The sequence below is a fragment of the Falco naumanni genome, chromosome 5, assembly GCF_017639655.2.
Source record: "Falco naumanni isolate bFalNau1 chromosome 5, bFalNau1.pat, whole genome shotgun sequence".
Taxonomy (NCBI): domain Eukaryota; kingdom Metazoa; phylum Chordata; class Aves; order Falconiformes; family Falconidae; genus Falco; species Falco naumanni.
The window spans coordinates 22,520,676-22,536,211 of NC_054058.1; the positions used below are offsets into that span (position 1 = coordinate 22,520,676).

The window sequence follows — 15,536 nt, forward strand, 5'->3', positions numbered from 1 at the left end:
TAAAAAAAACCCACGTTCCACAGAACTCTAGCATCCAACAAAAACCTCTCCCATCTCAAAGATTCACTAGCAAATTATCTACAATTTATAAGTTATTCACAGAAAACATCCAGATAAAAACTAGGGAATGGAAGAAAATAACAATTAGCTTGCCCTAGAACTGCCCATGGTCTGTGGACTTCCAATGGGACATACACAGCTGTTAGAGACATAGGACACCTAACACAGAGGAACTGCCCTTGGAGATCCTGTGCCAAGAGTAAGGAGCTTTTCTGCAATACACAGCATGTTTCCAATTCACAGCAATTATTATGGTACACTTTTTTTTTCCTTTTATTTTCAATTTCATTCTAGAATAGCAGTTCCACAAAGGGAATCAGTCTATAATAGCTGTTGCAAAACATTTTACACTGGTAGCATCCCCACACAGATGAGCCCTGCATAGACACAGGGAGCTGTTGGTGCCAGTTGTACGTTCACGGCAAGTTATTGATCAGGTCCTGTTGGTTCTTTGGCAAATCTTCCACTGACAAACAGACATCCTCTGCCTTAACTGCTCGGCCTGCCCCCAGCCCCTTCTGCGCTTCATGTTCATCAGACACAAATCCTGGCCCCAAGCCTTCAGTCCTTGTCACAGCTCCAGCCCGTCCAACAGGCAAGATACAGTCACACTCCTCCCACATTGACACCTGGGTTGCAGGAAAGGGTGAGCAGCACTAACCTGGGCTGGACCCATGAGCTCTGGGTTGCTTCCAGATAGTGATGAGTGTGCCCTTGTTGGAAAGCACAGCATTACTTTGTGTTGTGATTGCCCTTGCCTCTGCACACCATGACCAATGCACTGGTCTGCAAAGCATTGGTTTGATGCCACACAACACATACTTTCTTTTATCTGCATTTCACCATACTGCTAAAAGAAATGTCATGTGAGTCCAGGACAGCAAAGGTGAAGGAGCAAAGTAGATCGGACTAATGAAGAGAGAGGTATGACCAACAGCAGAAGGAAAGTGAAAGGAGGTGGACATCAAGATGAGGATAGCAAAGGGGTGCTGTGGTAAGAAAGCAATACGGCTAACAGGAACAGATTGCAACTGCAGGCAAAAGAGAGTCTAATTCCGAATGTGAGAGGATATGAGATTATAAGTTTTGATCACCAGGAGACAAAGCCTTTTTACAGATTCAACTGATCTTCTTAAAGAAAAGGTAATTAAAAAAAATCATCCTTAAACACACACACACAAAAATGTTTAAGCCAAAGCTCCTGGTATAATCCATTACATTCCAAGAGTGAATGCAGACGGATAGCTATTTTCCCTCATTGTTGTATTAGTACCTGGCACTTGCTAACTTCTTCCCATCAAAAGATCTCAACGTGCTCTACAAATGTTAATTAATCCTTGCAACCCCTTCTAACTTCTGCCTGGTGGGTATTATTACTAATATAATGTCAGTTTATGGAATGGAAAAAGAGACATAGATGAACACACTCCTTTTAGCCTAAACCATGCAGCAGATAAGATTCTTGCTTTGACTGCAACTACTTCATGCCTGCTCCAAAACCTGTGGAAACTACCAGGAGCTTTTCCAGCAGCTTCCAAAGGAAGTTTTTGCAGGTACATGGACTGCTTCCTCCCAACCCCATCTCTAACAGCTGCACCATGCCGACTTCCATCACTGCGCCTGAAAGCGTGTGAAAGCCACTGGCAGAATTTATTATCCTGGGACGTCTTTTTGCTGGCATACTGAACAAAGAGACATCCTCCCCTGAGCTCTCTCTAAGCAAGTGATAGCCTGCCTCTCCTCTGCGTAATGCTTTGTGTTACCGGGTACTTCCAAATCAGTAGTTTACATTTTAAAAAGCGTTATGCCTTCTGGGAAATGGGAAAGAAAGAGTGAGAAGCTAGTTTAGCCCAGGAATCTCACAGCAATGTCACTGCAAAAGCACCTCAGGCTTTGCACAGGGGGCAGCATGCCTCAACACAGCCTGGCACCTTTTTGAAGCACAGTATTGTGAACTGAGATACACTTAAGTGTCTGAAAGTATGGAAAATGGGATGCAGGATCCTCACCCTACCGTTGGGAAACAAGGAGTTAACCTGCTGCCAAACCCCTCTGCTTCTCAAGCTTCAACAGGTGCAGAAAGCCAACTTTGTGAGGTAGGACTCTCAAAAGGTGGTTGAGTAAACACCAGCTCTACACCAGAGATTTCAGTCTTACAGAAACTGTAGAAGACATCACATAGGAAGGTTTTTGTGCACCACTGCTCTCACTGCACCCTCGTCAGTCCCACAGTGTAGATGGGGCTGACCTGAACATCAGCCAGCCCTTCCAATACTGGCTCTTGCAGGACTTCATCTTGATTAAAAGTCAAAATATTTCCTGTCTCGCCTGCACTGCAAGACGGAAGAGTGTTTTAGGAAGCCACCGAGACTCTTGTAACAAGACATTTGCACAGCAGATGGATCCTTAGAAATAATAACACCAGGGAACAGACCTTAGGCCTTACTCACATATGCCACAGTTCATCCTAGTATCCCCTTCCCAGCAATCCATAACTATTCATATAGATACACAAGCCCATTGCAACAGAGATACAAATCAATTTACCCCTTTATGAAAGTTCTCACTGAATTCAAGTCCTGCATCCTGAAAGGCACAAACCAAATGCTGGATAGCAAACCTATGTTTAATATACTTCTGCAAAAATATAACATTTGGTAAGCGATGATTTGGCAATGTAAATTGCAGAATATTTGGGCACAATAAAGATATGACAAGCATAAGAAAATTTGAATTCCTGCTCACAAAGAGGTGGTCCAACCTGTACCACAATTCAATTGACTGAGATTGCTGAGTAAATAAGAATACGGTAGTTAACTGTCTGAAGAAGATAAACTTTAACAATTATGAAGTAACAAAAGAGTCTGAGGATCAGTAATCCTCTAACTGGAAAAATAAGTTAAGCCTGCTTTTAACTCAAGCTAACATGCTGGTAGTTAAGATGCTAAATACAAGATTTAGATTCATTTGGGCCCTCTCTGCTACAGGTTCCTGAGTGAGATACTTAAGTTCCCTTGAGCTTCATTTCTCACCCAACTAACACACAGGAGTGTTCCGTGAAAAAAATCATCCATTTGGAGGATCCAGAGGCTAGCATGATGGGCATTACCTACATCAATAAGGTATTGTAAAACCCATTGGTCTAACGCAAACACAGGCATATAACAAACATTAGCAATCCTCTGCCAATGAAGTGATCTTGGCTGTATTTATAGGTGCTTCTGCCAGCTCAACGTGAGCATGAGACAGAGTAGCTGTCAGTGTTAGTCCATAGCTATAAACATATATAGTTTTTTCTGCATCCTTGCCCAGAGTTTGCTCAAAATACTTCCACAAAATTACCAAAGATTTGGGAAGCTCCAGGGGAGGCCCCACTACCTACTTTCTTATGTTACAGAGAAAACTTCCAAATGGTTTTCTCCTCTGTTTCAGCTCCCCAGAATCTTTTCCAGTTCCTTCTCCGATTTCTTCTCACATTCCAGGCTGCCCCTGTCACTCCTCACCTAATGGCATTTTAATGGGTGTCTCCATCTTCTTCCCCCACACCTGTGAGCCTTGTGCCTTAAACTCTCACAAGCCTGAAACTCCCTACTGCCTACCCCTGCAACACTATCACTCTTTTCAGGACTCAGACTCACTGAAATTATGTCATGCAAAAATGATGTCATGCATCTTGAGAAGTGCTGGAAGGGACCAAAAGCCAGGCACTAGGCACTAAACAGCAAAATCCCTGCTTGCTATAATCTTGTGAAAACCATAATTATATCCTTTTTGGGGAAAGAAAACATATTGGTACAATTGCTAGGGCAGAACAGCACAAGAAACGACTAGCACACAGAGAGTGTAACAGAAACAAATATTGTTTCATAGGTTCAGAGCATTCACCTAAGTTCAGGGGCTATAAGCATAGGACTGGGTGAAAGGTACCAAGCCAGACTTTTGCTTCTACCCCATCACTCCAAAGGGCGTTGAGTGAGCTTGAGAGAGGAAAATCCAGGAAATCAAGTAAGGAATTAACCCCATGGCTATCCCAGAATGACAAAGGACCAAATACAGCTCTCAGATATACACAAGTATTTATCCTCAGCTGGATGGGCTGCAAATTCATGCTAATGCACATGCTGTTAGTGAGAAGCTTTCAGGGCCGTATAGATAAAGATTGATGGGAATACCAAGGTAGCATTGATATAGTGTTAAGAGAGCTTTTTAGCATGTTTGTAAGTCTTGAGGAAAAGCTGCATTTGCAAAGAACTTCAAAACCGCTCTGCTATAGCCTAACTGGAAGAAAGTTAGTCCTCAGCCTTAATCTAACTGAAGTAAAAAATTAACTAGCTTTGGAAGCAGATGTGACCTCTGTTAATTAGGCTTTGGGGCATTTTCAAATCCTGACAAAGAAAACTGCTGATACAATGTGTCTGACCACTCCTGTTCCAGGAGGCAGATGACTAAGGCCAAGATGCACAATACTATCGTACACACCCAGAATCCATGTCAGTGATTTCCCTCCTGTGAGAGAAGCACGATCCTAAAAATCTCCTGCTTCAGAGGAAAGATGGGTGTTACACAAGATACACAAGGCTATTATTCAACACTAATTCAAAAATGGGAGGCTACTTTTGAATAAATCAGTATGCAAGAGAATACATTCTATTTGGGCTTTGCAAAATATCATGTAACACAGCAGCAGGAGAGACCTGAAAGAGAAGAAAAAAAGAAAGAGGGAAAGGAAGGACATGGCAAAGGAAAGGCCACTGTAGCTCATGGGAGCTGGAAAGCCAGGAACAACCTCAAAATGAACAAAGAGACTATAAAGGTTCCACCACGGCCATGTCAGTGTGTGATGATGGTCCATATCATTTGTGGATGCTGAAACATGCAGTGTATTGAGCCTTGTAAGGCTCACTCACCCCATGATTCTACTGCCGAGTTACAAACTCCAATAAAAAAAAAAACAACAAAGCAAACCAAACAAAAAACCAAAAACAACAACCCCCCCAAAAAAAAACAATCAACAAAACAAAACATGCACATAAAATGATTGTGCCAGGACAGCAACAGTTGTGATGCTGGAAGGTACTTCCATAATTACACTGAAGCAACTCCAGTGCTGAACGTATTACAGATGGAATTTGGCAAGCCAAAAAAATCTTCTGCTCTGAAACACATAATATATTTTTATGGTTAAAATAAATCTGCAAGCAATTTGTCTACAACTAACCAAACAGAAGCCAAAATCTCACATCCTGTAGCGACAAGTGCATTGGTCTCAAGGACACACCTCTAGGACAGGCCTCCACATTTCTTAGAGTATGAGGGGAAGGAAAACAAGTGTATATGGGCTGCTTCCTCAGGGGCTGCTTTCTCAAATTCTTGCAATGCACGGTGTGCCAGTTAGGAGGTACTTTCTGAATAAGGTTTTAAGCTGTCTGGAGCAAGAATCATCTTTTTTTGCTCTGTAATACACAAACCTTTACCTGGAGGACCTGCAGCAGGACCAGATCCTCCTAAGCAGAAGTATAAAGCAGATTGAAAATGATCTGAAAAAGATTCAGAGTTCAGAAACAAAAATGCTTGCATAGAGTTGATCCTTCCCAGTTGGCATGCCAGGTTCTGCTGGAGTCACTCTTGCTCACAAGAATCTGAATATTTCTCAGTGTTGCTTATCAAGGTACATGAAAATGTGGTGGGTGGAAATTAAAAAAAAAGAAGACTACGAAGTTAGCTAAGTCCCTGATCTTCAAGACAGATTCTGACTTTGAGGAGGAAGGGTCTGAATACAAATAGGCATCAAACAAAAAAACCCCTACCAAACCCAAAAAAGGTGGTTGTGCAGCAAGCTTTTGCAGTAGCCTACACCTAATGGTGTGTCTGTATGCTTTGTTTAATGCAAACTGGTACAATCCAATCCCTGCTACTAATGCTGTTTGTTTTTCTTTTCTGCTTTATTATCATCCAAGTTTATTTTTCACATCTTTTGCCTACAGTAAGCTAACCTCAACAATAACAGGATATGTACTCTAGATTTACTCTGTGTGTGTGTGTGTATTATTGCTTTACAAGTGACACAAGCAAATAAATGAGTGACAGAGAAAACTAGGCATTTAGTAACCAGGTTAACCATTATTCCTCCTACAGTCAAAGAACCACAGGGGAGTACCACGTGGGAAGGAGGCAGCCACTTTACATCACTTTTGGTCTCCTGGTGTGGCAGAGTGAATTTAAACAGAGCCGATACTTGGCTTGATATTTCAGTTACCAAGAGACAGAGGCTGAGGAAGGAAAGAATTTAAATGGTAGCTTCTGCTCTTGCTTGAAACTTTCCTCATCATAATTCAGTTTAAAATGTGAGGAACTATACTGACTTCAGATCTGAAGCCTGTATTTAAGCCCAGGATGGGCTTAAAGACATGTCTTCGGAATTCAATATGTGCCTTCAAAGCGATTTGAAAGAAGAACAGCTGGGTAATTTAAAGCATCAACTAAACCTTGTAGTTAGTACTTTTCTTCAATGACAAATTTTTGAGAAGAAAGAAATTAGATCATAATACCTTGGACTAAAGTGTGATTTTCCTGACAACTTCACAAACTGTTTAAATGCTTTAGATACAGAACAACCCACATGGAAAACTGTTCCAACGTGCCCGCTGTTCCCTAAAAAGGTGATTACAGTACGGCACTGTCAGACTTGCAGAAACTTCTCACTACCGCATCCAGTTTGTGTGTCAGAGTGAGATTTCACGGCAACACTGAACGCCTGTGAAAAAGAGAAGGAAGAGGGGAGGGAAAGGCACAGGAGGGCGCGGGGGAAGCCCTCCCTGATTGTCTACTCTGCAAAAGATTTGAACTGCAGAAAAGAGGAACCATGTCAGCAAATGCCAAACCAATGTGATACCTGCCAAACCGCACCTTATCCTTCTCAATCAGCAAAAAAATTATCCACTGCCTGATTTCTCTTACCTCACCAATAAAGGGCTAGGGGTTTTTTTTCCTTATTAGGACAGTCTCCATGCTGTAAAATTCTGGCTCTAATAAGTGGCTTTTACAATATGTGCTGCACATCAGCACAAAAAGAAAGCAACTAATAAAAACAGGAGGAGAATAAAAGGGCTGAGTCCTAAATTAAAAGGGACGACATCAGCTTAGTTCAGGCTCCAAAATTTGATCATAGATTTTATGAAATGGAGAATTAAAATTGGAATGGATAAACGTATGAAGGCTAACATTATACAAACATATAATTATAAACTTGGCCCTGCAGCTACTTATACATGTAAGGAGCCTTACTGAAGTCAAAGAGACTTTTTTTCAGTACACTTAAGTGTTTACATGGCTCAAAACATAAATCAGATGTCAGTAAATGGAAACAGAGAAAAGAAAGGGGGTTTTAATGTTTGTTTTAACAAAATAAAATGTGAAAAGAGTGAAAAGTTACAGTCAGGTCTCTGAATTTTTTCAACAACAGATAGAAGTATTTTTCTTGGTTGGATTTTTAAATGAATGGTTTTGGATTATCTATTTACTGCATCTGCATTATACGGACACATATGCATATATATGGAGAGAACACCAGGGGCCTAACATAATCACCAGAAAATTTCCCTGGTTCTTTTGAACCTTCCTGTTTTATTCTGAATTGGGAACATGGTGGATGGGAAGGCCTGGGACCGCAGGTTTGGCAGCAAAGGGAAAGGCAGGGTTACGAAGAAGCAGGATGAAGTTCTGCTGCCTCCATCCTGCAGTGATTGAACACCTATGCCAACAGTGTGGCTGTGGAGGAGCTATCTGCATTTAAGATCTGCACTAACAATGAATTTTCTAGTTTTGCTGAAGCAGAAGAAAAAACCCTTGTCAGAGTGAAGTGATATGGAAAATGTTCAGGGCCGTTTTATTTTCATGCAGCCTGAAACAAGAAAGCAAATCCATCATCTAAGTTATTTTATCTTTTTATTATTTTAACTTTTTTCTTTAAAATGTAGGTTAATTTAAAACAAAAGATTCAAAAAAGAACAGAATGTTTTATTTAAAAAAAATTGCAGAGATGCTTTTCAGTCATTTGTTATATAGAAAGTGTCAAAAAAAGCATTTTAATTTTAAAAAAGTATTTCTTCTCATTTTCATTTAGACAAAGCTAATCTCAGAAATCTGACATGAACTCACAACTAGTTCTCTCCCCAGAACTCTCCCAAATTTTCTTGCTTTTTCTAAATTTATCTTTAATCAGAAACAATTCTCACCACATCTCAGGCATTTGGATTCACAGAGAGCAGTACCAGCTTGAGTCTGGTATCTCTCACCACTGTCCTGACTTGAACAGGGTGGAGAATTCAGCTCAGGGTTTTCACAGAACTCTCCAGAGTCACTTGTTCTCTGACAAAATCTTAGAAATTTGATTCTCACAGTCATGACTTCAGACTCTGGTGGATGCCCAAAACTCCACACAAATAAATCCAGCTTTGTACTCCTGACAGCTAATACCTTGCTTATGCTAGAAAAAGAAAAGCATCTTTCACTGAGGCAAGAAGGCTGTGAAATCTCAGAGATGCTTCCTTACAGACCTGTCCTTTCTCTGCTATGTTTCTTCCACCAAGGATAATCTCACTCAAAAATGTTTCAGCTCTTCCAGTAAATTTCTTCTGATCCGCTATGAGGAAAGTTCCCAAACCTAGCTATAAAATCTTGAACTGGACATTCAGTCTTCAACAGCCACTGTCCCTACTGATGTGTAAACCAGACACCAAAGCACATGTATTTCATTCAGGTGCTGACAGCTAATACCTCAAGAATGCTTCATATACATGGAGGACTGTTACTACAGTGTTTTACATAAACATGTGGGACCATCCACAGATAAACTTATTTGCATCAAAAACACTCGCTTACTATCCCAAGCGTTTTGGAATTCACTCCTAGACAACAGGCACTGAAGTGCACCTTGGATATAAACATTACAGATCACAAATGGACAGGACGTTGTAAGAAAAGTGCCTATTTCTTGGCCCATGTTACACTTGCCAATGCTGGTGAAGAGCTCAGAAATTGACTGGGATTCTTAGCTTTCAAATGGAGACAAATAGGCTCACTACAGGTTAACATCTTTGTACATCTGATCTTTAGCTACATTATGTCCATCTTATTTTACCTCAGTAATATAAAAAGGCTTTTACAAATTAAGGATTCAGACCATTGCCCACTGGGGAACAGGAATGAAACACATGGCCAACAGAGAAGACCAGTAAAAAAGGAAAGAGATGCCTTCACGTGAAAATGAACAGCATCAATTTTTGGAGCAGAATTAACCAGCTAACACAGTGCCACCAACACCGCTGCTGTCTGTGGAGAAGTGTCCTCTTCAACCCTTCTCTTGTCCTAACTAGCTGATTACCAGTCTTGAACATCCATCATGAAACAGAAAAGATAAGCTACAATATGAACAAAATGCTGTGAAGGAGTGAACTTCCAACAACCAAACTGCCTATGAATGATCTGCGAAGTCTGAACAAAAGTTATAATTTGCTGGAAAATAAAACATTCTACCTGTTGGCAAAGATGACTTCTGCCTTCCCTAGGAACTTGCATAGTAAACACTTTCATGTCCAGCAGAGTGAGCCAATTCAATCACTATACATTTATTAAGCAGTCTTTATATTTTCAGGCCAACCAGAATGATTTCTTGGCTATGATGAGAGCTTCTGCTTTTAATTTCCAGTGTATCAAACACTAACAGGATTATATTCAGCTATTTAGCAATTACAAAATTTTCTACAGATACTATAACTACACTGAGAGCGTAGAGAGTATCTTTAAACTGTGCAGCTGAAACAATCATATAAAGGGGCCATTAGGGGACATTTGCAAGAAGTTAACAATCATATTGTACCTCATTCAAAACACTGCAATAACAGCCGCCTCCTTTTCCCTGGAGAGCCTCATAGAGTTAGGTTATAAGGATTTTAATACTGCTTTTCCATTGCAATCTCCTGAGTAGACATGAGCATTTGGAATTATTACATTATGCCTCAGCCTGGGAAGGGCAGTATTTCATCATGTGTCTCACTAAGCAATGCTTTGAAGAAGCTTTTGTGGGTAATGCTAAAGGTGTCTTCCCCACTTTTGGCCTGAGGTCATGGAGATGTTTGTTAAAAAGGGAATAAATCAGTTTCCAAATTTTGGCCACACATTTGATTTCTCTTAAGAGTCCTCGCCAAAGAGAGGTTTCCTTTTCTTCCCCAAATACGCTACTGTGAGTCTGGACAAAAGAAAACCCAGGTCTGGTTGTCAAGATGTATCTGCTCTTGTTTAGAAGGTGCTACAGGACACAAACCTCCCAAGACACAGGAAACCTACAGTACAGTAGCTGATCATGCTACAAGAGAAAAGGACTTAATTGTTTACACTCAGATATAATTTCACTGACTTAGTGAACTCACTTCACATATTGTAATTGTGGGTGCTGCAACACACACAAGCTCGGGCATTCCTCCCAGAGTGCCAGGCATAAATTTAGTACACTGCTGGTTCCCTCTCTCACTCAAATGGGAGTGGAGCAGAATCTCTCTCAGCAAGGATATCCAATGGTTTCTAGGGTTTTTTAAGCAAAACAGCCAGACTGACACCTAGCTAAACTGGCCCCAACGCAAAAGTGCAAGGGTCCAAAAGTCTCCTCAGAGGCTTCAGCCTGGGTCACTGCACTCAGGGCCAGCTCCCCACAGCAGGTATCAAGAGTCAAGGTTTCCACCAGTTATATCAGCACTAAACTGCTCACATCTAACCCACTTTGCCTTTTCCCCTCCCTTGCTTTCCCTTCAATATGGTTGCAGAGAAACTGGTGCTCCGCCACGGCTGCTCCCCATGCTCATACAGCAGTACGGGAGGGCTGGCTACTGTGGCTTGTGGCCGTATTCCACCATGGACCAACACAAAACAAACCCATTTGACACACTCTTAGTTAAGTTATTATTCATTGCCCAATTTCTGAAACCACGATGAAGGATTTCAGATTCCTGGAAGGGACTTCTCGGAGGGGCTGAGTTTCAGAAATCCCTGAGCTCCCTCTCCCCCCCAAGAGCATAGGATTTCATGCTGGAAACCAAAAACAGGCACCCAGAAATCCCTGTTGCTTTTCAAAACCTCTCCCAAATTTTAAACAAAACCCTGGTATAGGTCACAGTATTTTAGAAACACAGTAGTGTCCTGTTTCCCATCCCTCACCCTATAAAGGAGACAAAACAACACAGGACCCAAATAAAGCACATAATTTCTTTATCGATGTTACACAGGCTAATTGATTTTCTTCTCCTGCTTCCCTCCCACATTCAGGGATGAATGTGCCATTAGGACTTATTTACACAGCGAATTAAGCTGAGTTATGTGAAAGCTTTCATACAAACTATGAAACTTCTGCAACCTTCCCTTTAACAGAACTCTGATTAGCAACCAATACTTCCAACATATGCTCCTGCCACTGAACAAAGCAATCTAAATTCTGCAATTCAGGTAAGAGAAATGCAAAAATGCAAAGACTTTTCCCTTAGAAAATAGAGCACAATATAGCAAAAAAGAAGAGTTAAAAAACCCAGTCTGCATCCAACACTTATTCCCCAGTTCAACCAGCTTCCCTGAGTGTTACACCATTCTGTTCCCCTTTCCCATTGCCACCATCCAGAACTTCCTACACAACACCGAAAGGCTAAATCCATACAGATATCATAATAAATCGGCAACTCACTTGGAAAGGCTTGACAAGTTCTGCCTGTAGTATGATCTGCTGATCATGTCTGCAGCATATGAATCAGTGCAAACTGCTGCCAGCTCCAGGGAGCAAATGGATGGATGATCAGGGCGTGGAATGAGATAATAAAAATGCCATTATCCTTTCAGGCATGCGAGACTCATTGGATGTTCTTTCCACCCCACAGGTTAACCATTTGGTTGGTCCTGTAGCTCCCGTAATGACACAATTTGCCTATTGTCAAGCTCATTATCTATCTTGTATCCTCCTCCCCTCCCTTCACCCCCCTCTGCTCTGTGATCATATGATTATTATTTTTTTTACTGTATTCTCTCTAATAGATCCTCTTTGCTATGTCTGGGCCCCCTGTGACAGAAATCCCTGCAGATTTCTCAGCTGCTCAACTTGACTGACAAATGCTTGCTTCCCATTCAGCTTTCACAAGAAGCGCTTCTGTTTAGCAAGCTTGCCTGAGCACCCAGCAGCCTGAGCGCTGCACAGAGGTGCCTTCACAAGTATTTGCTTGTAGGAAAGTCACATTCCAGCCTGCTGAGAGATGAGCAGGGGAGAGGACACAAATATAAAACAATGATCCAGGAAACAGTCCTCTCTTTTGATGATAAATCATTGCCTAAGCATTTTGCAAGCACTTGCATCCAGTCTAACTCGTGAAAGGTCAAGCTGGATTAGATAGCTCAAAAGACTGAAGGGTGACTGCCAAACAGGAACAAATCCAGGGAGATGGGAAGTAGCTGCAAGCTCAACTGCAGTTAAGGTAAGACCATCTTGTGTTTAGCAAAGGGATTAAAATCAGGGCTGGACCTAAATCCAATCTAACAGACTCTCCTCTATGTTCTTCCATCTAATCCAGTGAATGAGGCAGAAAACAGAAATGCAAACAAAGTGATTTAAATGAAGGCACTATCAGGTACCATGATTTCACATGCCTGGTTCTCATACCACTTTAAGCCCGCATGTGCGAGTAAACTGAAACAGCTTACTGTGCAGTCCTCCAGCCATTCTACCCCAGGCTCTGATCTTGTTAAATCTCATAAATTACCAGAGTGGGTGTGGATGGATTCATACTCCAAAGGGAAATCTCTACTGCAAAGTCGCCCTTCTGTGGGAACGAGTGTGTGGGTTCAGTAGGTGGCACTCTTACCTTGGAGTGAACCGAGGCAATCGTCTCCACATGAAGCCATGGAGGATGTTCAAGGAGGCATCAACCTTGACAGTTTTTTTTCCTCACAGCTTGCAAGAAACCAACAGCTGCACTTTGCTTGAGGCACTGATGCTCATTTATGTTTTTGCTCAAATCCTGCAGTCAATAATGGCGGATTTTTCCTCCCAAACCCCCCCTCTACAGTTTCAAGGAGATAGATTTTTTGAAAAGGTTCTGTGCTTTATAGACAGGTGAATGGCTCACATGCAATGTTCAGGCTCAGGAGTTTTCTTGCACAGTCATAAACTGGTCTACAATACCCCAAGAAGTTGCTGTATCTTCATGTACACCTTTTGCAGGCCCAGCCCCTCATTCCAAAGTGCATGAAAAACCCTACCTTTTAGTACATAAAATATACTGGGATTCTTGCCTGGAGCAAGGAAAGGCCAATAGTGCTGACTGCATAGGGAGAAAAACATAGATTCCATTTCTGTGATTGCAGAGAGATCTGGAAATGAAATGACGGTGCAGCAGGCAGGCCATCTCCATTTCTTCTACTCTGACCTCTAGGGAAAGAGGGCATGTAAGGCAACGTGGACGTGTAGAGTCCTTTAAAAATGCTGGTGAGAAGGGAGTGATATTTACTCTTCCTGGAAAAGGCATTTCTACTACTGGGGAATTACAGAAGCAGAATTCTTCCCTCTGGAAGAGCATTAGTTAAACAGAGATTGTATCACTGTTCTGCCAAAATATACATTTTAATCAGATGCCAGATGTAAGAGTTGATGTTTATGAAACTATAAACTGGGTTCCAAGGCAGCCCTACAGTTTTCCAATACAGGTCTGTATTTACTACTGTGTCACAGAAACTTCCCCCCACACACACCCCCCCCCACCCATTGAGTGTGTTCTATACTCTTTTCTATTAATCTTGGAATAGTTAGGTTATTGCATTGGTCACAAACAAAACTGTTTTTATGCAGGATAAAAATAAAAGCAAATTGGCTATCCTTTAAAGCACGACACTCTACATTTTCAAAGAATAGTCAAAAATATTCTCAGATTTTTTCAAAAATCTCCCACTACTGTCATGCGGATTCTGGCTCTAGAAGGCAAATCTGATCTATTTGTTGGATCACTAGGAACAAAGTAAGTCTGTTGTGCTTGTAGTAGACCTCAGAACCATTTTTAAATGTCCCCCTTAGGCTAGGACAGTCATAATAAAGCCAATTTCTTTTTCTGTTTTTCCAAATAATGTTTTGAATTATAAAAGTCTGGAGGAGAGCTTCACTCTAGATGAAACACAATGATTCATGTAGTCAGGCTATTTTTCATTTGGAGCAAGATTTCTAACCCCAAATTGCATCACCTTGCCCATACCTCTACAGCACTACTGAGAACAGATGTCATTTGCCTACTGAATGAGCAATAAGAAACGTTGGCCACACAAGTCGATCCTCAACACATGTGACATGTTTGCCTGCAAACGAAAAACTGAAGATAAATAAGGAGAGCAAATCCCACTTCTGAACAGTATCAGTCTCTCTGCCCAACTGTCTGTACTGTTAATCTGAGAGAGGTATCCTTGCCAACAACTGCTTGAAATACTCTGCAGGTTGGTGTCCCACATACTGATTTTTAATTTGACAGCATTGGTGTTGATTTTAATTTATTTTTCCCATCTAGCTGCAAGATCAAATGTGCAATTCTGGACGCAGGCATATTAATCCACTGTATACAGGCAATGAGCACACTGCCAAGTGGACCTGGGTAACCCACATGAACAGCCTACTGTTGCACTGGTGAAGGCCCAGGAGGCTTCACCTTCAGCTGTCTTGAGAGCTGTGCCCATCGTTTAAGTCATAAGGCCCATTCAGCTGAGGAACATCACTATTTCAACAAGAGCTACAGGGACATTATGTGGCAACAAGTTGACTGTGAGCCAGCATGCTGTGTGTCTGTGTGGCCAAGAAGGCCAATGGAGATCCTGGGGTGCATTAGGAGGACCGTGGCCAGCAGGTTGACAGAGGTTATCCTCCACCTCTACGCTGCCCTGGTGAGGCCACATCTGGAGTGCTTGGGCTCCCCAGTTCAAGAAAAACAAGGAACTGGAGAGGGTCCATTGGAGGGCTACCAAGATGATGAGGGGACTGGAGCAGCTCCCTGCTGAGGAACGGCTGAGAGAGCTGGGCCTGTGTAGCCAGGAGAAGACTGAGAGGATCTTACCCGTGCATACAAATATCTTAAGGGCGGATGTCAAGAGGATGGGGCCAGGCTCTTTTCAGTGGTGCCCAGCGGCAGGACAAGGGGCAACGGGCACAAACTGCAACACGGGAAGTTCCATCCGAACACAGGGAAAAAAATCTTTACTTTGAGGCTGACGGATCACTGGAACAGGCTGCCCAGAGAGGCTGTGGAGCTTCCTTCTCTGGAGGTATTCAAAACCCACTTGGACACGATTCTGTGCAACCTGCTCTAAGAGAACCTGCTAGGGTGGGAGTTTGGACTACATGGTCTCCAGGGGTCCTTTCCAACCCCAACCACTCTGTGACTCAGTTTGCATCATGAAAGAGGGCTCCACCAAGG

General features: G+C 42.1%; 1 protein-coding gene across 5 annotated transcripts in view; it reads right to left on the reverse strand.

Moving 5' to 3' along the window:
• Window positions 1-15,536, reverse strand: part of CALD1 (caldesmon 1) — a 202,360-nt gene that overhangs the window by 47,467 nt on the left and 139,357 nt on the right. The window contains exon 1 of one of the 5 annotated variants that reach the window (XM_040594448.1): window positions 11,786-12,024. The exons of the other annotated variants lie outside the window; for them this stretch is intronic. Within the exon in view, the coding sequence (XP_040450382.1) occupies window positions 11,786-11,832 (47 nt within the window). The 5' untranslated portion in view covers window positions 11,833-12,024. Of the gene's footprint in view, window positions 1-11,785; window positions 12,025-15,536 lie in introns of those variants that run through there. 5 annotated transcript variants of the gene reach the window in all.